The following is a 27,075-nucleotide window of genomic DNA, read 5'->3' on the forward strand; positions in this document are numbered from 1 at the left end:
GTTGTTGTAACACAACGCTCAACGCGCCGTATGTGCCGAGGCCTTAAGAGTGTTAACATTTCCAAACATTTGTTAATACAAACTAAATAATATTTGGTTTGGTTTTAGGACGCGCAGCTACCGTTGTTGGCAGCTACTTCACTCGGAGACCTTGAGGTCCATTGTGATCATCCTTAGAGAAACTGTGTGTTGTGGATGGGCTATATGTGATGATGATAGATGCTGGACTATTGCGGATTTGTTGTGAAGTTGAGTATGTAGGTGATGCTATGATGATGGGTGTGAGTTTATAGGTTATAATATTTATAATATTAATAATATTTAATTTGTGAACATTTTTCCGGTAACTCACGAGAAGAAAATTTCCGAATGGAGTGCTGTTGGAGTAAATGTCGAAATCTTAACTGGTGATGGGAAGGCAAGCCATTTAGCAAATGAAGTAAAAACAGTTCAGCTTGGAACAAATGGAGAACGGAGGAAACACGCATGTTTGCGATTGAATCCAATGGAGAATTTTCATAATTTGTGTTAAAATGTGTGTTCGTTTACTCAAAATTTGTACAAATTGTTACTGGATGTTGTTCGTTTACTCTACATTACAATGCAAAAGACCTTAGTCGATTACAAGAAGTTACTGGACTTGTACAAATTGTTGAGTAAACGAACACACCTAATGTAATAAAGTTCTTAATATTTTTGTTTTACACAAATAATAAATGCATTTTATTTGTTCTGGCATATTTTGTAATGGCTTGCACAATTTCCGCAGAATGCCTGTATCAAAACACGTGCTTTGGACTGCCTCCTATTCTACCCCAAAGGGTTAGGTAAAATGCAATACCAAAGGGTCAGTTAAAATGCAGTGCCAAAGGGTCAGTTAAAATGCAGTGCCAAACGGTCAGTTAAAATGCAGTGCCAGAGGGTCAGTTAAAATGCAGTGCCAAAGGGTCAGTTAAAATGCAGTGCAATGGAGTGCCTCTTTCAGTAGTCACGCTCTTGTAAAAATCATGAGTGAAAATGCATAATTTGATGCACTTCCAGATCACTTGTACATATCATTTAACTGCCTCTTTGGAGGCAAACTTTTTGCTGGGTATTTAAGCATATCGTTTGGGATCTTGCTCTTAATCATGGTATCGACTATACGTTCCATGGTTTTGAGTAAGAAAGAAGTTAGACTTATCGGGCGATAAGACTTAGGAATTGCGTAGCTAGCCTTTCCAGGTTTGGGGATAAACACTACCCTCGCCTCCTGCCAGGCTTTAGGGGTATACGCAAATTTTAAGCATGCGTTGAAGATACCAGCTAATTTGGACGAAATATAGTCCACCTCCTTTTGGAGTAAGGCCGGAAAGACCTGGTCTGGTCCCGCTGCTTTAAAAGGTTTGAAACTGTTGATGGCATCTTTGACCATTGTTTCATCAATGTTTGGTGCTTCGTCCGTAGCATTTTCCCCAACTGCCGATATCCCTACATTTGCCGTAGTGCTCGGCGGGAAATGCGTACTCATCAAAAGCCCTAGCGTGTCCTCGATTGTTTTCATCTTATTTCCCATATCATTCACCATAATCTCGGTTTGTGTATGGGTTTTCGATAGAAACTTTTTTATTTTAGATACATCATTTACGCTGTCTACCTGTTCACAAAAGAGTTTCCAGGAATTGCGCTTTGCTGTTCTTGTCATTTTGTTGTATTCTTTAAGTTTTGTGTGATAGTTATCCCAGAATACAGCTAATTTTTTACGTCGAGCTCTGTTGTAAAGCCTTCGGACCTCTTTGCCTTTGTTACGAATTTCTCCTGTCATCCAGGGTTTTTCGTAGGCCGATGTCCTCTCTCGAAGGGGACAACTTTCTTCGAATGACTTTACTAAGCCCTCCGTTATAATTTTGACATTTCTGTCTATATCTTCCGTGCTTGAGCATTCATAGCTATCGTGCCCTAGCCTTTCTTTTATTAGTTTTCCAAATTTTATCCAGTTGGTTTTGGATTTATTTCGGAAACTTATAGGTATCGGCGGTGGCCGAGTTAAGGCCTGCGTACATAAGCTGCTCTGCCTGATTGCCTTGCTTCTCTGCTTCATTTCTGACATAATAAAAATAAAAGAATAAAGAAGGCCGAGGGAATTTCGAACTGGGTTGCCCTTTTCTTTTTTATTCTTTTATCAGAAGTAAAGCGCTCGGCACATACGGTGCGTTATGCGTCGCGCTACAACAACCACATGAAAAATGTGTAAGTGATGCCAAGTTTTTTGAAAAACAACAACATGGCTGGCGCATTAAAGTTAAACATAATTTAACTGTTTTGGGACAACGCATGTCCCAACGTGTCACTAAACGGACCGTATGTGCCGAGGGCTTAAGCAAGGTAAGCAGGCAAGGCAGCTTATGTACGCAGGCCTTTAGTTCAAATCTTATATACCGATGATCTGAGAAGGAGTGCTCTTTCGAGACCCTCCAATTCTGCACATCGTTTATAAGATTTTCGGAGCATATTGTTATATCTAATACCTCTTCCCTAATCTTGTTAACAAAGGTGGGTGTATTCCCTGTGTTAAGTGTTACTAGGTCGTTAGTATTCAAGTAATCTAAAAGGGCTTGGCCCCTTTTGTTAGTATTAAGGCCTGCGTACATAAGCTGCTCTGCCTGATTGCCTTGCTTACCTGCTTCATTTCTGACGTAATAAAAATAATAGAATAAAGACGAAATTTCGAACTGGGTTGCCATCAGTTGGAAATTGGGTCGGCCTTCTTTGTTCTTTTATTTTTTATTGAAGCAGCAAAGCAAGGCAATCAGGCAAAGCAGCTTATGTACGCAGGCCTTTAGTACTTCCCCACGTGACGTGGTGTGAGTTAGCGTCGCTACCTACTAGTACTTCGTTACCTGTTTGTTTTGCTTCCCTCACCAGCCGCTGCAGCTCCGACGTAGGTGGTAGTGTCGGTGAATCATACGGCAGATATATTGAGGCCAGGTATATGTTGCCATTCCCCTGCTTCAGTACAGTTGCGTCCGATGTTGACAACTCTGGGGAGAAAAGAAAACTTAAGTTTTTGTGACATATTATACAGGTTCTCGGGCGAGACCCTGTATTAGCATAAAAAAGTTGGTAATTTGTATGGTTTAGTCCAGAGACCTTGTTCTGAATAGTCCATGGTTCCTGAATCAAACCTATGTGTACTTTACCTGTGTTAATTTGCTCCATCAGTGCCATGGTTGCCGTCTCGCTCCGATGGAGGTTTATCTGGATGCCTCCGATCATTGGTCCTCCAGTAAACGGGATTCTTGGGAAGCGCTGATTTCAATGTCGGCTCCCTGTAGGTTGTTGCTCGGAGGTGAAGCCTCCTCGCTGTTATTTTTGGCTTCCTCGTTTACGCCGATGCTCGCCTTTCCCGTTTTGAAGCGGACAGCGTTTGAAACGTAGTAGGCCATACCCTTTGTCTTTGTCAGACTGGACATGGAGAGTTGGTCAATTCCGACCACAAGGAGAGTACCATCTTCATGCTCCTCCCTGTGGAAGACCTCCCAACTCTTCACATCCAATGTCCTGTTTTGACGACCAAAGACCTCGAGCATGCGTTCCGTCTCGAACTTGCTGCCCCAACCTCGGACAAAAACGGATGCCTTAGTCAGTTGAGGAATTTGGTCTTTCCTCACCAGCTTGAGTTTGCCGCTTTCCCATGGAGGTCTTATACTACTGAAAATATCCTTGAGGGCGGCAACGTTTGCATGCTGGGCAAATTGGTAAACAATCATGTCCCCTTTGACCCCGCTGCTGACAATTTGAATTGGATCTCCTCCCTGCATTAGGTGGTCCAATATTAGGTTATTGACCTCATCTTCAATGGCTTGAATTTGGTCCTTGGGTAGCTTGCCGGAACCCCTACTGGTGTCGATCACTGCATAGCAGAGCTCGTCCCTGTATCGTTTCTTTGCTACCTTGGCATAAGATGGCGGCTCTTTACCAGTTTCCGCAGCCCTCTTCCTCTTCCACTTGGTCCGGGATTTCTTTACGGAAGCCCCAGGTTTTGCAGTCGATTCCGCGGCCGGGCACACCTTTTTCATGTTCGCGCTCACTTTGTCGCCCTCTGCCAAGGGATTCTCGGAACAGCCTCCCTTGCGAGGTTCTTGACGCGGCTTGCTCGAATCATTTGAAGGTGTGGAGCTCTTTTTCTTTTTTGTTGGCTTTGCAGTGTTCTGCTCTTCAGGAGATCTGATCCTCTTCCCAGCTTCCGATGAAGTTGAGGGAGTGTTCGTGACCTCCTTGGGAGCATCCTGCAGAATTGCCTTTTTGCTTGCCTGTTGCTTCTTGAGCTTGCGCCGTTGAGCCCCAGACAGCTGTTTTTTGTGAGTAGTGAGGTTTTCAAAGCCCTTACCCACATCATCTACCATCTTGGGGATCTCCTCCTTTTTGCGGTTTTATTTGTTTGGGATTCGGAGTCTGAGTCACTACCTGTATCTGAAGGCTGGGTCGAGCTTGAGCTTCCCCTTAGTTCCTTAGCTTCCTCCTCCCTGTAATTGCCCTTCGGCTGTGTGCTTGTCGCATTACCTTCGACCACAGATGCCAAGGCACCCACATCTGTGGGAGAGATTTGCTTACGATCGCATGATGACGACGGGGTGTGACTCGTAGGCAGATCAACAACACCCGCCGGTACTGGGTTTATTAAGCCCTGCACCCATGGTAGAACAAGAAAAGGTAGCAGCAATACCCAGCTGACTGAACTGGGTTGTAGTGTTAGTGTCAAATTCCATACGACATTTTATGTATTTATTTCTATGTTCGATGTATGTTAGGGATATATATTTTTTGAAGAAAAAAATTATTCATCTGAAATAAAAACAATTTCCCATAAAGACTCCTTCATATCAATGACACGTAACCTCCTCCAGGTCCGAACGACACCACTTATAGAGGCGGTACAATATTTGTTAATATGTGTGGTATTTTATTAAACTTGAAAATAATAAAGCCCTAATAAACATGTGCTTTTTGTTTTCAAAAACAAAAGATTGAAACAGCTTCTCTTTTTTCAATGAATTACGAGCGACCCTAAACATTTTGGCAAGAATTCTACTTCCTGCGTGATATTGTGTATTTAGTGGAATGATACGGAAACATTCAAACTGAAAATCTAACCAGTTTTCATTCATGTTTTTCAAAATATTCAATCAAATGTGAAAAATTATTAGTTTTTTAAATTCCAATAATTTATAGACATTTCCTTATTTTGTTTACATTTATATTTGACACTAACGTTCCAAACAAAAACAAATTCCTTTGTGGTTGTTGTTCGAGTTGTATTTGTTGTAGTATTAACTTTACCTTGTATTTGTTCTACCATGCCCTGCACCGTAACTTTATTTTCTTTTCCGACTTTCTTCATATTTGTTTTTTGTTTTAGGGGAACACCCCCGTAGTCAGTTTTTTGTCCGCGGGGAAATTAAATTCCCAGAGGCAGGTGATCTCACTACTTCGCACCGACAGGTCATACCACAAGTGATTTCCCTAGTTCAGAAACGAAGTAGTATGATCATCCACCTCCCCCTATCCGCCGGTGGGGACGCGCCCGGTAGGTGAACTGACAAACACCCTCGAGATGTTTTCTGTAAGTAGCCGGCCATTGGGCGGGATTTAAGACTTTCTCCTATGGACAGGAGCAAAAGTCGTAAACGCAATCAAAAGTACTCACCATCAGCTTTAAAATGATACCCATATTGCCCAAGTAAAAATAGTAAAATGTCAAGACCCATATCTCGGGAAGTATGTACTTCCCCCGGAAAATATATATATTGTTGTGATCAGGGTCCCAAGGACTACCTATGTTGAAAATTTCAGCCCGATCCGAGAGGTGCCCCTAAACGAGACTTAAGCCTTTATTTATTTTCCAGTTTTTTAAAGTTTATTTATGTTGTTTTTTTTTATGTACACATAAACAAAAGTAAGCTGTCATTTGTATCCTCACAATTGTATATATAAACGGTTAAGATTAACCCACTGGATCTATAAATCCCACAGGGTTAACCTTCAATAGTGTAACCGGGGTATTATCGACAACAATAGTAAAAAGCTCTGTTCCAGAACTAAAAACTTTTTACAATTTTTACTACTTTTACACATTTTGCGTTCCCGTACACAAAATTTATATGAAAATCGTTTACGACTTTTACAACTTTTACGACTTTTACCACTTTATAAAGTACGGGAACAGGCCAAAAATTAGTAGATTCTTGCATTTCTGGAACATACCAATAGTTTACGTTACGTATGCCACTAAAAACGATTTTGATTGATTTCAAGAACATTTGTCAAAGGAACGTTTTTTTATAAGGTTACCCATATGATTGTGTCAGCTGGCAAGCTGTTTAATGGTTTGGAAAACGTTAGTTGTTTTGATATGCTATGACAAATATAAATTTATTGTTTAAGCTAAATTGGAATTTTTAATAAATTAAAAAAAAAACAACATTTTATTTTAAAAGGTTCACATGTCATCACAACACTACACTTTTAATGCCAAAAAGTGCTACCAAGTTTTTATGTGTATATGTGTGAGTATGTATGTTTGTGCTATTTTATCAGGCAAAGAAGCTAGAAGTGTGCTCATAAAGTGCTTAATTGTGAACAAAAGTTGTTTGAGACAAGTTATTACAAAGATTTTACTGTTTTTATTATATTAACAATTTAATTTGAAACTGTTTTGACAATAAAACAAAATAATTTCCAATTCAACTGCTGTAAAAATATTCACTTTGTGTGGATGTGTGTGACACAGCAGCATCAGCTGTCATTAGCAAACAACAAAACGAACGTCGTTCAAACTGAAAAAGAAGCAGACGCAAAATTTGAAATTGTTAAAATCAAGTGCTTTTTACAACTACGGTGAAATAAAAATTAAAAAATATATTAAACATGGTAATATTGGCACTTTGGTTTATGGAAAATATATTTTTAAATTAAAACAAAATGTAATTTTCCAGACATAGAATTGTGAAAATTCAAAGTTGTATCGGGCAGCAAACAAGGCGCGCACAACTGTCAAATGTCAATGAATGAATGGTCTATCGGAAGAGAAAGACACGACAGAAGAGAGGGAGTGTATAACACGAGACAGAGAGATTTGGGGAATGTACGTTTGAAAACCAGCAGTAGCAGAACATTTTTGTTTTTTGCTTGTTGACTCCATTCGATTGGATTTTGTGGAGCAATCAACAACGTCTTTTAAATTTCAAAGAGGAGTAAACCTGTAAAATTTTGGAATTTGAAATATTATCCTTGCAGTTGTAAAGTGCGATTAGAATAAAACGCCAACATAATTTGCCAATGAATAGTAATTTGAGTGTCGAGCGATTTCTTAAAGACAAGATATAAGCGACAAAAGATATTTATTTTTAAAATAAGCAGATAACACAAGCAGCAAGCAAGCTTAAGAAGAGAAAAGCAGAGTCGTCGTTTTCTACCATACCGAAAAAATAAAACAAAATTAGCAAACATGTCAACGGCAGTTCCACCATTTGTGGTTAATTCCAGTGGCGGCGACAGTGACATTGTGCTGGCTGCCGCTTCGCGAGATTTAACTGGATCCCGTTTGTTCCAATACTATATGGAGAGTTTTTTCAAAATTCCCAAAGATATTAAAAATGATATAATCTATTGCCAACGAGCACTGAAGGCTCACATCAAGGTTCATCAGGTGAGTAAGAGCGAGCGATGCGGGGAAAAAATTGTAACAAAATGGCAAAAGTACTTAGTATGTACGGATGTATGAATTTGTTAGTAGTAGCCAGCCATATACGCACAGGTTGGATTGGATGGTGGTCATTGTTTAAAAAATATATTTTCTTTGTTAGAGATTTTTTAATTGTTTTACTTTTTCTCATGCGTGAAATAAATTCGATCATTGATTTATTAACTAATTCGTCTCTTGTTATATTTTTTCTATTTTTTTGTTTCATCATCACTGTGCTGGTGGTTGGCCTTATTCAGATGGTCTTGGATGTGTTTCAACAACAACCCGATGCAGTAAGTATGAACATAATTAGTTGTATTTTTATTAAAAGAAGGATAACAAAGGATAAGGGATATCTTGGGGGGTAGTGGTTAACATGTTGTTACTTCTCGGGAATAGTAGGATCTAATGTATGTTATTGTAAAAACTTTTCTTTTTTTATTTTGCACACGTTTTTTTCTTTCTGTTGCTTCCGACTGAGGTAGTGTACTTCTTTATCATTACGGTCTTGTTTAGTTTGATGGCATTCAGCTTAAGCAAAATATTTTCAGAACTTTCACTTTTATTCGCACAAAGTGCACAAAGTATTATTTGTTATGCATATCCTTAAAGTTTCCAAAAATCTATGGGAAAGTGTATATCTCCATTGCCCTCTTTTTGGTAACAATGTAATTGTGTTGCCTATCTCGAGGTAACGTTCAAAGGTTTACACATAGCACCAGAGACGTCACATGAACAACGTGTTTTTGTTGTTAATTGTAATAAAATTCAGTTCATCATATTTTTGCAAAAACAAGAAGAAGTGGGAGGAGTATAACTTAAATATCTTGTAAATTTATAGCAATTCTAATAAATTATCTATAAATGTGCATAGTTTCCAATTCTCCCAATTAAATTGATAAACTCTATGTACATAAATAAATATTTTAATATGTATAGACATACATACACACAAACATACCACTGAAAGATGTTGTGACTAAAATATGTGACGTAGGCATCATTATTAGAAAAAAGTTAATATTTTTGCAAAAGTGGGAATTATTGGTCGATTTTTTATGAAAATATACTTAATGTGGTTGTTTGCAAGGATAATTTATCCTAATGATCTCTTTGTTCTTGGGTCGAAATCATTAGGTTTGTACTTTACAAACAACAACAAAAACTGAAGTAAATGTACAATCAAGAACATGTTAAGGAGCATTGTAATTAGCCACCCACATTTATGGAAAAAACAATGGACTTCCTTTCATTTCATCCATCGTTGATGAAATTTGGCCAATAAACCATTGTCCATGTATTAACTACAAATTAGCAAGTATGTTAGGTAATACACTTTGGACATACATCATAAATAGTCTTATATTGCAAACAATAAAATACGTATTTCTTTCAACAGCTTTCTATTTTAATTGTGTTATTAAAACTCCAAAAATATTAATTCTTAAATATCTAATTTTAAAGAATATCATTTGCCCCTTGATTTTATTGTTGTTCCATATCTCTCTGTTTTACTGAGCAATCAATTCCTAATGTCAAAAATGACATTTCCCTTTTTGCGTCGTGTGGTCTCCAAAACGGCTGATGTGATAGATGGCGCTTTTGTTTGCGCCAACAACAAAAACAGCTTGATTAACTTGTTGTGGTTGTTGATGTGTGAGTAAAATGGCGTTAAAAGAAAAACAGACATCCAGCAACTAAATTAAATAATGCCTTTTATATTTTGGTCAAAAGATTTGGAGATATGTTAGAATTTATGGATAAATATGAATGTAGGTTTTAACAGAGCTGTAGGAAATTGGGAAATTGATATATAAATATCGATTTTGTCACAATTGTTCATGCTATTAAAATATGTACTGGATACAGTAAATCTTCTCTATAATGAATATGTTGGAGGAACAACAAATTACTTCCTTATGGAGAAACTGCTTTGAGGGAATTCCTATTTAAGCTTTATAAAAAAATCGTTACAGAGAAGTATTCGTTACAGAGAAGTTAAACTGTGCATTTTTCCAAACTATAGTGGGGAAATAACCTAAAATGTCATCTTCGTCTCGTCAACAGAATTAGTAGTACCTATTACACATTATGAATCACATTTTATTAGGGGACTAACCATTTAATACTCAAAGCGGATAGCGTAGGTAAATATTTTCATGAAATTTGTGGCATTTAAATCTATTATTTGGATCTATGCAATTTTATGTAGGACATTAGTCAGTATTGTGAAAGGGTTGAGAAACCGTTGAAAGGTGATAGGTCCTAAATAGCCTTATTTCTGTCACAACCATTGTAATTACAATTTTATGCGTGCCTAACTAACGTAAAGATATATTATACATATACACAGTCTTACATAAGTATACGTACGCCCCATAAATCTCGTGTTTTAGAAAAAGTAATGATTTATAAAATTCCAAGTACACAGGTTTATTTCGTCTCACTAATAAACAATATTTAATACAACAAAATTCAATTGGTGTCCAAGGATTATATAACGCCATATTAAAACACAATTCAAGGTTTTCTGTATGTAATTTGAGCAAAGAATTCCGGGGAATCTATTAACTTCCTGAGATATCCCAGGAAAAATGTGAATTTATCGACACCCAGGAAGGTGTGTTATGCACAAGGTCAACTAAAAATCTTTCTAGGATCTCAAAATCTATAATCTGACACTAATATTGTGGCTTTTTGTATACTCAAATACCTAAAACGGAAAGAAATCAGCAAGGGTCCACTTTAACGAGCTATACAAGAAGTTTGGCATTAAATAACGGCACTTAACACACAAAAATTATTTTTTATACCCTACACCACTATGTGGGGAGGGTATTATAAGTTGGTTTATGCCAAAAAGTTTGTAACGCATCGAAATAATGGTCGTAGACCCATACTTATATATACCAAAATGAATGTCTCGACGAGCTGAGTCGATCTGGCTATGTGTGTCCGTCCGTCAGTCCGTCCGTCTGTCCGTCTGTCCGTCTGTCCATCTAAACCTTGTAATCACGCTACAGGTCGCAATTTTGATCGGATCGTCACCAAATTTTGGACGTTGATGAGGGTCCCGGAGGGGAAGAAGCCTATTGATTTTGGTGATGGTCGGATAATATTCAGGGGTCGGAATGGGCAAAAAACTTATTTGCGGAAAAAGTCAACGTTTTATTTCAAAGCGAATATCTCCGTATCTATAAGTGGTATATTAAAGGCAAAGCATGCTAATGAAAGCAGAAAATATCACCTTTACAGCGATGTATGGTAGGTTATCGTAGGTGGTCAATCAACGAAGATATCGCAATAGTTGCTTATAGAACCCAACTTTTAATTTATTCGATATTAATTCTAATGACGAATAACACAGCTTTTGTTGGATACTTTCCAAAAACAAAACTTGGCTATGAAAGTAGAAAATCCTGTCTTTACAATGATGCAAAGTAGCTTAGCGTAGGTGGCCAAATAACGGAGATATCACAATAGTCGGTAATACATCCCATTTTTCCACTTTTAAAAAAATCACGCTACAGGTCGTAATTTTGATCGGATCTTCACCATATTTTGGGTGTTGATGGGGGTCCCGCAGGGGAAAAAGCCTATTTATTTTGGTGATGGTCCGATAATATTTAGGGGTCGGAATGGGCAAAAAACTTTTTTGGAGAAAAAGACAATGTTTTTTCCAAACCGAATATCTCAGCTTCTGTAGGGGGTATGCCAAAAGCAAAACCTACTAATGTAAGTAGAAAATATCGTCTTTGCAACGATGTAAAGTAGGTTGTTGTAGGTGGTCAAACAATGAAGATATCGCAATAGCCACTAATAGAACACAACTTTTCATTTTTGCGATTTTAATAATAATTGGTTGGGGACCTTCCAAAAACAAAGTCTGACGATGAAAGTAGAAAATCCCATCTTTACAATGATGCAAAGTAGGTTGGCGTAGGTGGCCAAATAACGGAGATATCGCAATAGTCGTTAATACATCCCATTTTTCCATTTCTTTGTAATCACGCTACACGTCGTAATTTTGATTGGATCGTCACGAAATTTTGGGTGTTAATGGGGGTCCCACAGAGGAATAAACCTATTGATTTTGGTAGTGGTCGGATATTATTCAGGGGTCGGAATGTGATGGTTGATGGTTGGCATACATCCCACTTTTCCATTTTTTATTTGAGTTATTCTGACGATGCACTTAAACGCGTTTCAATAAAATTGACCTGTATTAATGAAGACATTCAGAGCAAAGGCGCTAAGCTATCCCAATTTTAATATTTTGAATTTTACCAGTCAAAAGCTTATGCACAGGGGAAGTGGTGTAGGGTATCACATAGTCGGCCCCGATCCGACTATATCCTTGGCTAACTTGTTTTTCTCTAAAATATATCTCGGACACCCAGACACATTCGCCAAAACAATAATATGTATAAATTTTGCTGCTAATTCCATAAATTGTACGATAATACTCATATTTCCTTGGGGCGTATGTATACTTTTGTAAGTATCATTTTTTAGTTTTTGTAAAATTTACCGTTATTTATATTATGGAATATACTTTTGTTGTATTAAATATTGGTTATTAGTGAGACGAAATAAACCTATGTACTTGGAATTTCATAAATATCATTACTTTTTCTAAAACCCGAGATTTATGGGGCGTACGTATACTTATGTAAGACTGTGTATATTATTTTTCACAGTACGCATTATGTTTTCTTTTAATCAGTATTTATCCAGGACGCTAATACCGCTTGAAATTGAAATGCGTATTTATTTTTTTTTATTTAAAAAATATTTGTTATAATTATAACTTATAATAAAGAAAATTATAGAAGCGCTAGCAATAAAAGCTAGTAAAAATGCGTATAATTTACCCAGAGGTGGCTGATAGTCACTCTACAACATTTTCACATGTAATTCGAAGAATTTCAGTTTTAATTTGATTATTTCATTTGAAATTCGAAACATTTCACTTGTAATTTGAGAATTCCAATTGAATTTCGGATTATTTAATTTGTAATTTGAGAATTTCATTTAATATTCGAATTTATGAATTTGTAATTTGAATTTTTTTATTTGTAGTTCGAATTTTTTCATTTGTAATTTGAATTATTTTATTTGTAAATCGAAGTTTTTCATTCAGAATTTCAAATGAAAAAGTTCAAATTATAAATGGAAAAATTCGAATTACAAATGAAATAATTCGAATATCAAATGGATTTCTCAAATTACAAATGAGATAATTCGAAATTCAATTGGAATTCTCAAATTACAAGTGAAATCTTTCGAATTACAACGGAAATTATTCGAATTACATGTGAAAATGAATAGGCCCCCATATAACGGCGTCAACGATTTCAGGTATTTTGTCCTTTGTACCTACAGTGCTGCTCAAAACATTTGCAACTCAGATGCCTATATCACATTCAGTCTATTTTTAGGGACATTTTGAGTTTTGAAATTTGTTTGTTTTTGTTATTTGATTTTTTGTTCACCATATTTTCAAGATTTAAAAAGGATTATTCAGTTATGAACACTTATGTTTAAAAAATGTGTGAAATATCGGAGGAACACATGTTTTAGCCTGCTCAAAACATTTGCAACTCCGTGGTACGAATAACTATTAGTTAATTTTTGACGATTTTTTGTGTTGATTGGCATCAAATTGTTTTTAATCATAAGAAGGGGACAAAAAGCTTTCATGAGGAGTACATTTTATACCACATATGTTTACTTTTGATAGACAAGTATGCCGAAAACAAGACATGTCTAATTTTTTAAGAAAAACTTAAATTATGGCCAGAAATTTTTATCTACGATTTGCTAAAATGGTAATTTTTGAAAATTGTGGATCCGACGAGGTCCAAAAATAATTATAGGAACATCACAATATGTAAAACAGAGTTGGATACCGCGTAAAAAGATCTAAAATCGCCATAAGATGGGAAGGAGATGCAAGGACAACAACATCTACTGCAGGGGATGATCAAATAATTATACGAATTATTAAGCAGATCTCTCAGAGGACATCAACAGATGTTAAAAAAAGACTTGACACCGATAAATCTATGCAAACACCTCCGATACATGCCAAGGACACCGGTATACCAAAATAGGCAAATTTTGGGAAAACAGTAATTTCCAGGAAAAGTGGAATTTTCATAGAAATTATGCAAAAAATGTGTGACTATGTTTTTGGAGTAGTAAAACCTAGTACTTCTCCTCGATATAAATCAATATTTAAGTTATATTACTTGAAAAAATTTGATTGATCACCAGAACGAAAGATAATAGAATTTGTCCCCTTATACGAAAAAGTTGACCCAAAATGTAGAAGGTGTTTTATATTGCCCAGGAGGTATTTTTATGGACAGGAATGTTATAGGATACATTAGGACTTAATATTTATCAGATCCAAGAAATAACCTGACAGGTAGCATGTCAAAATCTCACCATGTACACGCCAGAAATGTCGTATAACAGAATGTTTTGGCATAATACCGCATCTAAACGTGTATATAATCACGTAAAACTAGTAATTTTTTGAAAATATGCTTAAGTTCTTATCGAACCCAATCAGGTATAGTAATCTAAATTCATATAGGAGGTTCCGGGACTCCAATCTGGACTCTAGACTATTAAAAATCGTATAAAACCTTGGTATTTGACAATTATCCTTAGAGCACAGGATTCCAAAGGATATATTAATTTATTTAGTTAACTGTTTCTTTTACGATGTCTCCAGATAATAAATAAAATGTTTAATTCACAATATATTATCAAAACAAAAATAATTTCTTCAGATTTTGTATAAAATTTTCTCAGTTGCAAATGTTTTGAGCAGAACCAAAAGTGAGTACGAGCTTTGTTTTGTATATTTTTTGTAAAATAAGTGAAATTTTTGCAAATTAATTTTTAAATCTTTAAAAAGAATTCAATAAACAATCAATCTACAAAAATATTGGCATTTCAAATCCACAAACTACCTCAGAACTATATAAAATATGAACTAGTCATTCCAGTTGCAAATGTTTTGAGCAGCACTGTACGTTTTCAGACAGTATTGGCTATTATTTGGTACTTATGTTGCTAGCGATCAAGAAGCTTATTTAACAAAAATTAAGGACATTGGCCCATGTTTCGGTATAGCCCCCATATAACGGCACCCCCGGTTTCTGGCATTTTTTGCGGTTTTAGCTACATTTTCAAACGAATTAGCAGCAATTTGGCATTTTAAGTTCGAAGTTGGCAAAAAGCTTATCTATTAAAAATTGTGAACATAGATCGATTCATGTTTCGGATTAGCCCACCCTATTTCAGGCATTTTGATGTTTGTAGCTATATTTTCACACCGAATCAGCTATAATTTGGCATTTGTAGGATTGTTAGTGGTTAGAAACCCTTCTCCATTACAAATTTGGGACATATGCCATATTTTGGCATAGCCTCCATATAACGGTACCGCCCGGTTCCTGACGTTTTTTGCGGTTTTTGTTACATTTTCAAACCGAATTAGCAGCAATTTGGCATTTTTCGTTCGAAGTGGTCAAAAACGTATCTATTAAAAATTCTGAACATTGTTCGTTGTTTTGGAATAGTCCCCATATGGCGGTTCCGCCCGATTTCATGTATTTTGACGTTTTTATCTACATTTTCAGACCGAATTAGCTCTAATTTGGGATTTTAAGTGGTCGGAAACACTTTACTAAACATTCGAAAAAATCCAATTTCGAAAAAACGCGTTTTTAGTTGGCGACTAAAATTTGACTTCCCAACTTAATAAGATTATTACACAAAAAATAAAATAACATGACCATATTTTGCAAACAGGCAGCCAGATATTAGTGTTAAATTTCTGTGCAAAAAAATAACTTGTTTGTTGAATTATGTCAAACAGGTAGTAAATGAGCTGTAACTCGTTTAGTTCTAGAAAAAAATAGATATAGTTAACTCAGAAAACGTTTTTTTTTTTTTTTTTTTTTTTTTTGAGTTATGCAACTCATTGAGTCTATGTGCCACCTGATTTCAGTTATTTACACGTTTGTAGTTATATATATAGACCGAATTACCCGTTATTTGGCATTTGGGATTGTTAGTGGTCAAAAAAAGTCTCCACTAAAAATTTTGGACATGTATGTACATGTTTTGGTATAGTTCCCATATAACGATACCACCCGATTTCAGATATATGGACGATTTTATCAACATTAAAAAATTTTAAATTGGAATTTTGGGTTCCCAGTGGTCGAAAAACGCCTCCGCAAACAGTTATTGACATAGGTGTAGGTTTTGGAATACTCATTTTAATGTAATTAGATGTCATTTTGGCATTTAGGGTTAAAAGTGCTTAAAAAACTTCTCCACTAAAAATTGCAAACATATGTCCACATTGTGGTATAGCACCTATGTAATGTTACCGCCCGATTTCAGAAATGTTCAACTTTTTGGTTGATCGATCGATTAGCAAAAATAAGATATTTCCAGTGGTCAAACAGAAAGAAAACTAATTATTCTATGTAAGTCCAGAATATTTCATGGTGGAGGGTATAAATAAGCACAGAACATTGACAAAGAAGACGTTCTTTTCGTTTTCTCCCGTTTGTACGTCTTATTACATTGTCCGCAGTAGTCAATATCATTGTTAACCAGCAAAAATTCTCATTACAAAACCCCTTACTAACCCATTATTTTAACAAGTGAATGTCGTGCGAAATTTGCAGTTATTTTTGGCCACTAAAATAAGTAAGTCTTAACTGCTTATTGTAGTGGCTAAAAAATTACCATAAATTTCGTGCCACACGGGTCCTTGTTCAAATAATGGTTTAGGAAGGGGTTTATAATGAGTATTTTTTACAAGTACCGCATTATAAACTTAGAGTTATAACATGTAATGACCTTTCATTAAAATGTTTACCATCTCAACCGTATTGTCAGGGAGAGAAGGGTGGTGGGTTTGGGCGATTCTGATCCTAGATTACCATTGCATCCATAGTCAAGTTGGAATTTGCGAGATTGGATACTAACTCGTATTTAGGTCTTTATTATAAATACCTGATTATTATCAATACCAGTCAAACCACTGATTTTAAGTTTAATATTTTCTTAATTGTCTTTGAGAAAATATTTACCTATGGATTTCTATTCTCTTGTCTTTGTTCACCTAAGACAGGCATTCAATTAAATGTCGACAACGACAGCTTCTTGTTGTAAACACGTGCATGCAGCTGCTCTTAGAAGGAATCTTGGGAATTACGTCTAATATGTCATTTACAGCATAATCACTTATTGGATTTTCTATATTTGTTTTAATCTCGACTTTTGTCTTCCTACATCAATGAATGAATGACTTTTTCGTCCCTTCAAAAAGTAATGTGCAGCTGTTTAAAATAAGACATTAGTTGAAGCGACTCAATATTACGTGCACCAAAACACACATTATACAAAATCACCGAAATCTATTTTTAGCATTATATCTGTTTATGTTGACAAATGTATTTTGATTTTTGAAGATACATATGTATGTATGCTTTTCTCAAATAGATAAGATGTTTAATGTAATTATGGAGGTAGGAGGAATGTATTTGGCGAAACTGTATTTTTATTCAGATTTTATAGAACGTTTGTTAATCTATATTACTTATTCATATAATCCGATTCGCAAATTTTAACCCATTGTGCTTCTTCCTGTTTGTGAAGGGGAAACTGTTTGAAGGGAAGACATACATTTAAAAAAGTAGGAATATTAAAAGTTGTTGCAATAAAAAGCGTTTGTCCAAAAAATATATTCTTATCAACCTAAACCATAGAAAATAAGGGAAGAAAGGTTGATGAAATTTAACGTGAAAATTAAAGTATGTGGGAACATGTTTTATTACACTTTTCCTATCTTGATGTCCTTTTTTCATCTCTCTATTTAATGGTTAAGGATAACAACAATAATTCCATTGCGTTCTTTATGAAGTCTTTAGTTCCCAACGTGAAAGCTCTACGAACTGATAACATCAATATATCATCACCCAATATAATTCAGCATGTTAAATTTCATTTAAACCGGTTAAAATATTTTAGCTAATAGAATCGAGGTTAATCGACCTGCCTTCTATTCCAATGGGGTTTTTTCTTGCAAATGAAAGTAATATGTGCACGTTTTATTTATTGTTGCTGTAAATATTTAGTAGTAGGAGAATTATTACAATCTGCTTAAAAATGTATTGAAAACACCTACACGTCGCTTCAAACATTCATGGGTATTTTAATTTAAATTAAATACCGTGAGTCATTGTACTAAAACAGATTGGCCAATATTTTGTCGACATGTTACCTATGCATCTAATAGATAGCGATGTCCCCCAAAGAATAACACCAGTGTGCTAGAGCGAGGGTTACATTCAATTGAAAATGTTATGAACATATGCAACAACAATACTCTTTAAGTGGCATACATAAATGAATTCAATTTGTTGCTGTAATTCGCCATTAAGTCATGGCCATGTAGATACATTTTCGTTTTAATTTTGAATATTTTTTGTTGGAATTCTATAAGCCATGATGCTCCAGGACTACCTAATGTTGTTTCATTTGATTGTATCAACAGATCGATCGCCATTTTCTAGTTGATGCTAATTTCAATTTTTCCACCTATGTGTGTATGTAATTGTTGTTGCTAGTATGTATTATGCTATCCGCTCTTTGAGTTGTTTATCATGTACTCTGCTGATATGGCTGTGTGAGTTTTATTTTAGTTTAGCTATTATTTATTTAAGGTCGTTAATTGTTTTATTGTTGTTCCTACAGTTTGTTGTATATTTTCGTCTCAGTCTCGTAAAAATTGTTTTATATGACCAATGTGTTTGAGTAAAAATACATAATATGTACATATATGTATGTACATATATAATAGGTACATATATTATAGATATATCGACAATACATTATGACTGTATGCTGTATGCATATACTTTCTTTGTTTAATCAAGCTCTCTTATATCTATAATTGTTGGTTTCAATCATTTTTTTATAAACATAAGTACATAATAAATAGTCTTTGTATCCAAATTATAATTCTATAAAATAAAAGATAATTAACATGGAATATCATAATTTCCATTTAACTGTCGAGAGTTGCATTTGGTTGAGTTGTATTTTCATTTGCTTTGCGAACATTATTGACATTTAGTTTAAGGGTACCACAGATTAGGTGATTCGTTCTTTTATAAAATTAGGTCAGAATGGACAATTAATTATCTTCTGTTTAATATCACTTAAGGGAGTCTAAAAACTTTTGTTATTACTTCCACCATAGAAGAGTTTCAGTTTCATTGTGTTTAATCCTTTATATAACGGTACAACCCGATTTAAATTATTTAAAGCTTTAACCCCAATTTCAGATTCTTATTGAATTGTGTTATGGTATGTTTACATATGTATTGCTCTTATGTAAACATGGTTTAGGTTTTAAGATGCACCATTATACTCACTTATGCTCTGTTCCTTTACGTGCAAGAATTTTCCAGTTTTACCACTTTTTACTTGAAAAGTGTCCCCATACTTAAAAATGTATACATTACATTACTTAGTTGGCTGGCCCTCTACAGCAGGGCTGCTCACAATTGTATTTAAGAGAAGCCTATATATTCATTTTTCATGAGTTTTCATTAGATATTTTACATTCTTAAAACATAATTGTAATTCTAAAAAAAAATTTATGATGAATTAATTCAAATACACTCCACGTCAGTAGAATAGAACACCTAAATTTTTGTTAATGTTAGCTTATTTATCCCAAAACGAATTAATCAACGTTTTTAATCTTGCAGGGATTTAAAGTCTATAATGTTCCGTATCAAACACAGAAAAAATTATGTTTCTAGCTCTTCGCGAAATGATTTTCTGACCAATTTTCCGATAGTACTATGAAAAATAGGCATTTATTTTTGGTCATCAGGATAGAACATTCACTTTATTTTCGCGAATTTTTGAGTTATTGACGCCGAATTTTCTTTCAGTCGATAAAGCAAGGCTTTCTAATCATTTTTCACCAAAGAAAACCTATAAATAATTCCGCGAACACCGAAGTAACAGCGTAAAAGAGTTTAAAATGACAGATAATTGAAACATCTCGGAATATCAATAGGAGTGGCGCAGTAATGTCATATTTCTTCACAATTAGATAGAATATGACACAGACAACCTCGACGGATACAATCGAGTTCTTCGGATGCTGATAAGATGGACCATTTTCAAAGTAATTATGAAAAACGTCAAAATTTCTTATAAAAACCTTGATGTTTTTTTCAATAAAATGGTTTTTCCGCGAGCAAGTCTGCCATTTAAAAGTTTGAAAATATGCTTCACATTTAGAGGAAGATAATCTGATATGAAAACAACCGCTATTTTAATACACTGAGCGAAATTTTATTACTTTTTAAAAGCAACATACGAAACCCAAAACCTCAATTTCCATGACCCCGTTTTCCCGCGAAAACGGGGCTTTTATATATGCGAGTTCAGTAAAAAAAACTACTACATCGTAAAATCCGGTATGAAGAGCATAACCTGGTCCAATTATATTGGAACATAATACTGTTGAGAACAGTCGCGGACACCGAAATAAGAACACATATAAAATTCAAAGTCCAAAGGTTGTGTTAAATTTGAAAAAGTGCTAAAATTTCCTTCAGTGTATTGAATAGAGGATGTTTTCATATCAGATTATGTTCGTCTAAATCTGAAGCATATTTCCAAAGATTTAAACGCCAAACTTGTTCGCGGAAAAACAATTTTATTGAACAAAACATCATGGTTTTTATAAGAAATTTTGACGTTTTTCATAATTATTTTGAAAATGTTTCATCTTATCAGCATCCGAAGAACTCGATTGTATCCGTCAAGGTTGTCTGTGTCATATTCTATCTAATTGTGAAGAAATATGACATTACTGCGCCACTCCTATTGATATTCCGAGATGTTTCAATTATCTGTCATATTAAACTCTTTTACGCTGTTACTTCGGTGTTCGCGGAATTATTTATAGGTTTTCTTTGGTGAAAAATGATTAGAAAGCCTTGCTTTATCGACTGAAAGAATATTCGGCGTCAATAACTCAAAAATTCGCGAAAATAAAGTGAATGTTCTATCCTGATGACCAAAAATAAATGTCTATTTTTCATAGTACTATCGGAAAATTGGTCAGAAAATCATTTCGCGAAGAGCTAGAAACATAATTTTTTCTGTGTTTGATACGGAACATTATAGACTTTAAATCCCTACAAGATTAAAAACGTTGATTAATTCGTTTTGAGATAAATAAGCTAACATTAACAAAAATTTAGGTGTTCTATTCTACTGACGTGGAGTGTATTTCAAAAAACTGCTATGTATTGCTGGATTAACAACACTTAAGAGAATTTTCCATTTACGGTAGCGTAAAGGCGTGAGCACAAATGCTCTACAGAACCTTTGTCTCATATGCCGAACTAAGAAACGATTTCCATTCCTCTCTATGTGTTGCTTTAGTTCTCCAGTTTGGAATACCGTGTTTTTCGATCTCGCCTTCCACTTGTTTACTCACTCCATCGAAGCGTTACCCTTCAAGTTCTGCGTGTACTGCCTTATAATTGTTCCAAAAACATCCCATAAGGGACAAGGGAGACTTCTCTCATATCAATGAGTGACCCCGATTCATATTAGCTCAATGATATAGGACCTACAGTTTATCGCCGAGTCCGAACGGCGTGTCTAAGACACCACTTTTGTAGAGAAGTTTTTCATGGCTGAAATAATCAGTAAATGTCGCCAACATTACTGAGGGGTATTTTGCCACCGTTGAAAAGTGTTTTGATGTTGCCTGGCCGGGGAATCGAACCCACGACCTTATGTGTGCAAGGCGGGTGTGCATACCATTGCACCACGGTGTACTGCCTTACGCACCGTATTTTTACGCCTTTTTAGTGGGTACATCACCGCTCATTCTTACGACATGGCATAGCCAACGCAATCGTTGTACCTCGATACTTTTAACTATACTGATGTCGTTGTCGGGTGCCACCGTGGTGCGATGGTATGCACGCCCGCCTTGCACGCAGAAGGCCCGGGGTTCGATTCCCCGGCCAAGCAACATCAAACATTTTTTCAACGGTGGCAAAATACCCCTCAGTAATGTTGGCGACATTTCCTGAGTATTTCATCCATGAAAAACTTCTCCATAAGTGGTGTCTTAAGACACGCCGTTCGGACTCGGCGATAAACAGTAGGTCCCATATCATTGAGCTAAATATGAATCGGGGTGCACTCATTGATATGAGAGAAGTCTCCCTTGTCCCGTATGGGATGTTGTGGAACAATGTTTTTTTTTTTTTTTTGTCGTTGTATAGCCGATACAGTTCGATGTTCATACGACGTCGATGTTCACCGTCAACGCATACTGGCCCGATATTCACCGTCAACGCATACAGGCTTTGGAAACATACATTAGCATGGGCATTATCGTGTTTTGTAAAGTGTTATTTCTGTTTGACTAGAATTGGTATTGTTATTGTACTGGTTATTTAAGACATAGTAGCATTTGCTGGTCAATACTATTCAACTTTTTATTTCACAACTGATGTTGTTTGTCTCTAACTAGCTCAAAATTTTGGTTCGAGTTCTCTTTCGAATTTCTTAAAGGTATCAGTCAGGGACGTAGTCAGAAATTCATCTCAACACCATTTCGGGGGCCCAACGGACAAAAGTTGATGTTTTCTGAGTAAAATATACAAAAAAAAAATTCTAAAAATTACAATTTCGGGAGGGGACCGGGCCTCCCCCTGGCTACGTCGGTGGTATCAGTTTCTTATTTTACTGATCGACCCATGAAGTCAAAATCGTCAGCATAAGCAAGTAACATGTGACTATTGGTGTAGATTGTGCCACTTCTTTTGACGTTTGCATCTCGTATAACCTTTTCCAGCAGGGATGTTGAAGAGATCACACGAAAGGCTGTCTCCTTGTTGGAAACCTCTTTTGGTACTAAACTATTCGGTGATATTCTTTCCTATTTTAACTGAGGACCTAGAATCAGTTATTGTCATCACACAAAGCCGAATTAGCTCTGCGGGAATACTTAATTTAGGCATGGCTTGGAATACCTTGGCATGTAAGGGGCTGTCGAAGGCTGATCTAAAATCAAAAAATATCGTAATTGTCGATCTGCATTTCCTAGATCTTTTACAGGTCTAAAATCGCATTGGTATGGTCCAATTATTTCAGTGACCATAGACCTTCACACAATATTCCTGGCACTATCTTAGAAGCAATATGTCTTAAGCAATACCCCTATAGTTAGAGCGCACTGTCTTATCTCCTTCTTTCTCTTTCTATCCTCGTCCCTACAGAAAAATGTGCCTGTATCAAAGTCATCAGTTTGATGTTTTACTCTTTTCGGACACTTCCGCTCTCCATTTCTCTCTTTTCCTTGCTGAAAAGACGTTTCTCCTCTGTCCTTTTCTCCCGATACCTCTCCCACGCTGCTTCTGATTGTAGAGTAGCCTTATATGCCTCTTCGGTAGCGTCACGACCCTCTTGGTCATACCATGGGTTCCTTGGTGGAGGTTTCTGGTATCCAAGTATGGATTTTTTTGGTCTTTAGACAGCCAGATGTTGTTATAAAAGTCGATATTCTTAAATTTGGTACTGCTAACTACCATGTTTTTTGCTGCTACGAAGTCTATCAGTCTCATTCCATTGTCAGATGTTTCACTGTGGAGACACCGACTGTTGGACCAAAAAATTTTCCCTTTCCAATTTTGGCATTTAATGCCTGCCTAAAATAATTTTAATGGCATGGGCAGGACAACGGTCATATGTTTCTTCTAAGCGCTCGTAAAATACATCTATGGCCAGTTCGTCCTTGTCTTTAGTGAGAGCACGATCGCAAATAAAGCTGATGTTGAAAAATTTTGATTTTGTCCGTATTGCAGCAAGTCTTTCTTTCACTGGTGTGTAGCTGGAGACCAGATGTTTTAACCTCCGACCAACTACAAATCCGCAACCAAACTCATGCTTTAAGCCATGGATGTTATGATATTGCTTTAACTTTAAGTGTTGTGACGCCTTTCCCATTCCATTGTATTTCCTGTAGGGCAGTAATATCGGTCCTGTATTTTTCAAGTACATCTGCCAATGTATAAACTGCACCTTCTCTGAAAAGAGTGTGAACAATCTAGGTAAATATCAGCAGATCATGATCCTTAAAACCTTTGCGGCAGTCATCAATTTTCAAGGGATTTGGCTTTCTTATTCTTTTATATCAATTTAAGCCATTACTTACACACATTCTTCTCTTTCCAGGATCCCCAACAAAAGAAACGTATCATCGATGAATTGGAATCAGAAATCTATGAAATTAATGCAGAACAAAATTTCCTACTGCTACGTTTACGTCGTGTTATCGATCAATTTTATAAAATGCTTAAAAAGAATGGTATACCAACAGATGTTAGTGCCACAAATGCTATGGTATCCAGTGAAATTGTACCACTCATTAGCGATACAAGTGTTGAAATTATACCCATTACGGTAACATATCGTAGTAGTGAAGAAAAGTTAATAGAAAAGTATTTTGAGGTACAAAAAGACCCACAATCGGAAGTGATGACGACGGTGGTATCACCACCACCTTCTCCATCACAGTTACGCAAAAAGGAGCCTGCGAACTGTGTAGAAATAATCAATTTAGATGATGATGGTAATATTTTGGAACAAATTGTCAAAACCCAACAACAAAGGGGACAAAGGGGTCAGAAAAGAGAGTATCCCAATAGCGGTGGTAGTGTTATTGGCACTGCTAACACAAATAATAATGGAGAGAGTTTATTGAAGAAATTTGAAATGGCTGTGACATGTGCCAATGCATCACAAACTTCACTATTGAAACCCATGAATCAACGTGTTATCAATGAAACTGTGGTGACACCAATTCCAGTTGTTATGCCCGATATCAAATCCAAAATGGATAAGGGTACTACATTAGCTGAAATCTACAATCAACGTAGACAGGAAAAAGAAGAGGAACAGCCTGTTAGCACAAACGTTAAAATGAGCCGTATGAATTTGAGACAGGCCTTGAAGAGAGCTCAAGCCGCTGTTAGAGGACCAGCTGCAGCAGTTGCGGCTGCAGCACCACTGCCTCCTCCACCACCGCCACCACCACAGCCCATTGCTGTGGTTCCCACCAAACCTCCCGCAACCAAGGGAAGGCCATCAAAAGCTTCCATTGCCGCCGCTGCTGCTGCAGCTGCCGCCGCAGCCAAGTTGCGCAAATCACCTGAGGTATCTTCGTCCTCCGAAGAAGGTACGCCCGAAAGGGGTCCAACACCCCCTCACGCCTATTGGCCAGACGAATTGGAAGAAACTCGTACTAAGGCTGAAGAATATGGTCAAGAAATGTTTTTGAGAATTTTTGATTTGTACACACCTGAGGTGTATGCTCATATGCAGCAAAGGCGTTCCAAACGTCGTCGTCGTTGTGTACAAAATAACAGTTATCATTATGGGGTAAATTTAACACAATTAGCTTTAATCATTGGACATTATTAGTAAGAATTTTCTCCCCACTCTTTTAGGCATCCGGTACCAATTACCATGAACCCGAGACCAAAAAGAAACGCAAAGCTTTCTTGCTGTCGCCACAAGTAAAGAAAGCCATACCTAATAAACGTAATAAAAGGCGTAGTGCTGATAATGCTTCTGACATAAATTCAGCACCACCATCCCGTTCCGCCTCCAGTAGTCCTCAAGATGACAAACGTACTTGCAACGAATGTTTTAAGGGTGGCTATATTCTCGAGCAATGTGAACAATGTAAATCCCATTATCATCCTCAGTGCCAACGCGAAGAAGATGCCCCCACAACTCAGGATCCAAAAGAGATTTTAAGTCAAACAAAAATATGTCCCACTTGTAAAAGAAGCAATGATAAATTGTTACAAAAAGGTTTGTCATGTTCTTCTATTTCTTCTTCTACATCGTCGACATCATCAACGTTGTAATATTGAATAACATTTTTGAAATTTTTATATTGTTATTAACTTTTTATGTTGTTACTTTTTCTTTTTTTTTTTGTATATAATTAGAAATTTTACTCAATAAAGAACTACAAAATACTGCACATGCGTTGGAATTGAAACTGGCTCAGGAAAAAGATCGTCGGGAAGTTTTACAACGTACAGGCAAAATGTATAAAATACAAATGAACAGCCTTTTTAAAATTGTCGACTCGTTGAAATCGGATAACACCCACGGCAATGTTACAACAAAGTCCACCAGAAGCACGGGACATATAATATAATATTAAACTATTAGATTAGTACACAACTTCCATTAACTTTCTTTAAAATATGATTTGATATCGGCTTTTAAGCCCATTCTTCCTCTGAAAAGGTTTCTTCTGTTTTCCTCTAATATAATCGTGTTTTAATCTATACTTTTTACATAACGTTAAACATAAATCATTATTTTGTTTTTAAGCTGTCGTTTATCTTGTTTTCTTTGACATGCATTTACTTTATATACTTAAACATTTGTATTACCTAACCTAATTATGTTAAATTTTATTCCATTTTACTCTCCTGTTTTTTTGGTAACTTTATATTAATATTAGAAGTCGCAATGGTGTATAAGTTTTCTTTTTTTAAATAAAAATCTGCAAGAATATTTAAAAACTTTTTGTTTATTTATTTTTCTTTTTTTTTTTGCTATTTTTATTTGTTTTTTTTTTTTAATAATTGCAAGACTTTCTCTTAAAATACATAGTACATCAATAAAGGAGTCTGTTAATACAAATTGCCTAATTTTTGTATACTTACGATGACCAAATGTACTCAATTATAGATAACGGTACTGTTTTTCGAAATTCGTGCTTTATTTACATACAGTTTGTCAAGTAATTGTTTTCGAACCAAGAAAACTAACATTTTTCTATATTAATTTATGAAAAATGACTGATAATTGGGATAAAAATGTCGGATTTTTTGCAGAAAATAGTTGGTAGACTTATTAAAGACAAGATAGGATGTATAAATAAAAAATTGACCCACGTAGTCCAACAAAAAATAACGAAAACCTATAACTACATATAATTCAAGCTGTCAAATAAATGTTTTCAAAATTTAATGGAGGTGCCAAAATAACCAATATTTTTGGTAAATTCTTGAAAATCATGACATTTTATGAATGTTATTCTTAAAAAGGTTTAACTACTAACAAGTATCAACAATATTAGGCATAGAATATCCCTACTAGGAGGGTTACCATATGGACCAAGGAAGTACCAGGTCATATTACATGTAAACAGGGTCCTATAGGTCTTATACCGG

The 27,075-nt window shown here is 35.7% G+C and overlaps 1 protein-coding gene across 1 annotated transcript; it reads left to right on the forward strand.

Moving 5' to 3' along the window:
- Positions 1 to 6,537: 6,537 nt before the first annotated feature.
- On the forward strand, positions 6,538 to 26,421 carry Lint-1 (l(3)mbt interacting protein 1). Its single transcript, XM_073979551.1, has 6 exons — positions 6,538 to 6,909; positions 6,975 to 7,687; positions 7,981 to 8,016; positions 24,050 to 25,255; positions 25,324 to 25,693; positions 25,834 to 26,421. Exons 2-6 carry the CDS (start codon positions 7,487 to 7,489, stop codon positions 26,046 to 26,048), a joined length of 2,028 nt encoding a protein of 675 aa, XP_073835652.1. The 5' UTR covers positions 6,538 to 6,909; positions 6,975 to 7,486; the 3' UTR covers positions 26,049 to 26,421.
- Positions 26,422 to 27,075: the final 654 nt, after the last annotated feature.

Source organism: Musca autumnalis, unplaced genomic scaffold (genome assembly GCF_047663935.1).
Source record: "Musca autumnalis isolate F117 unplaced genomic scaffold, ASM4766393v1 scaffold_3, whole genome shotgun sequence".
Taxonomy (NCBI): domain Eukaryota; kingdom Metazoa; phylum Arthropoda; class Insecta; order Diptera; family Muscidae; genus Musca; species Musca autumnalis.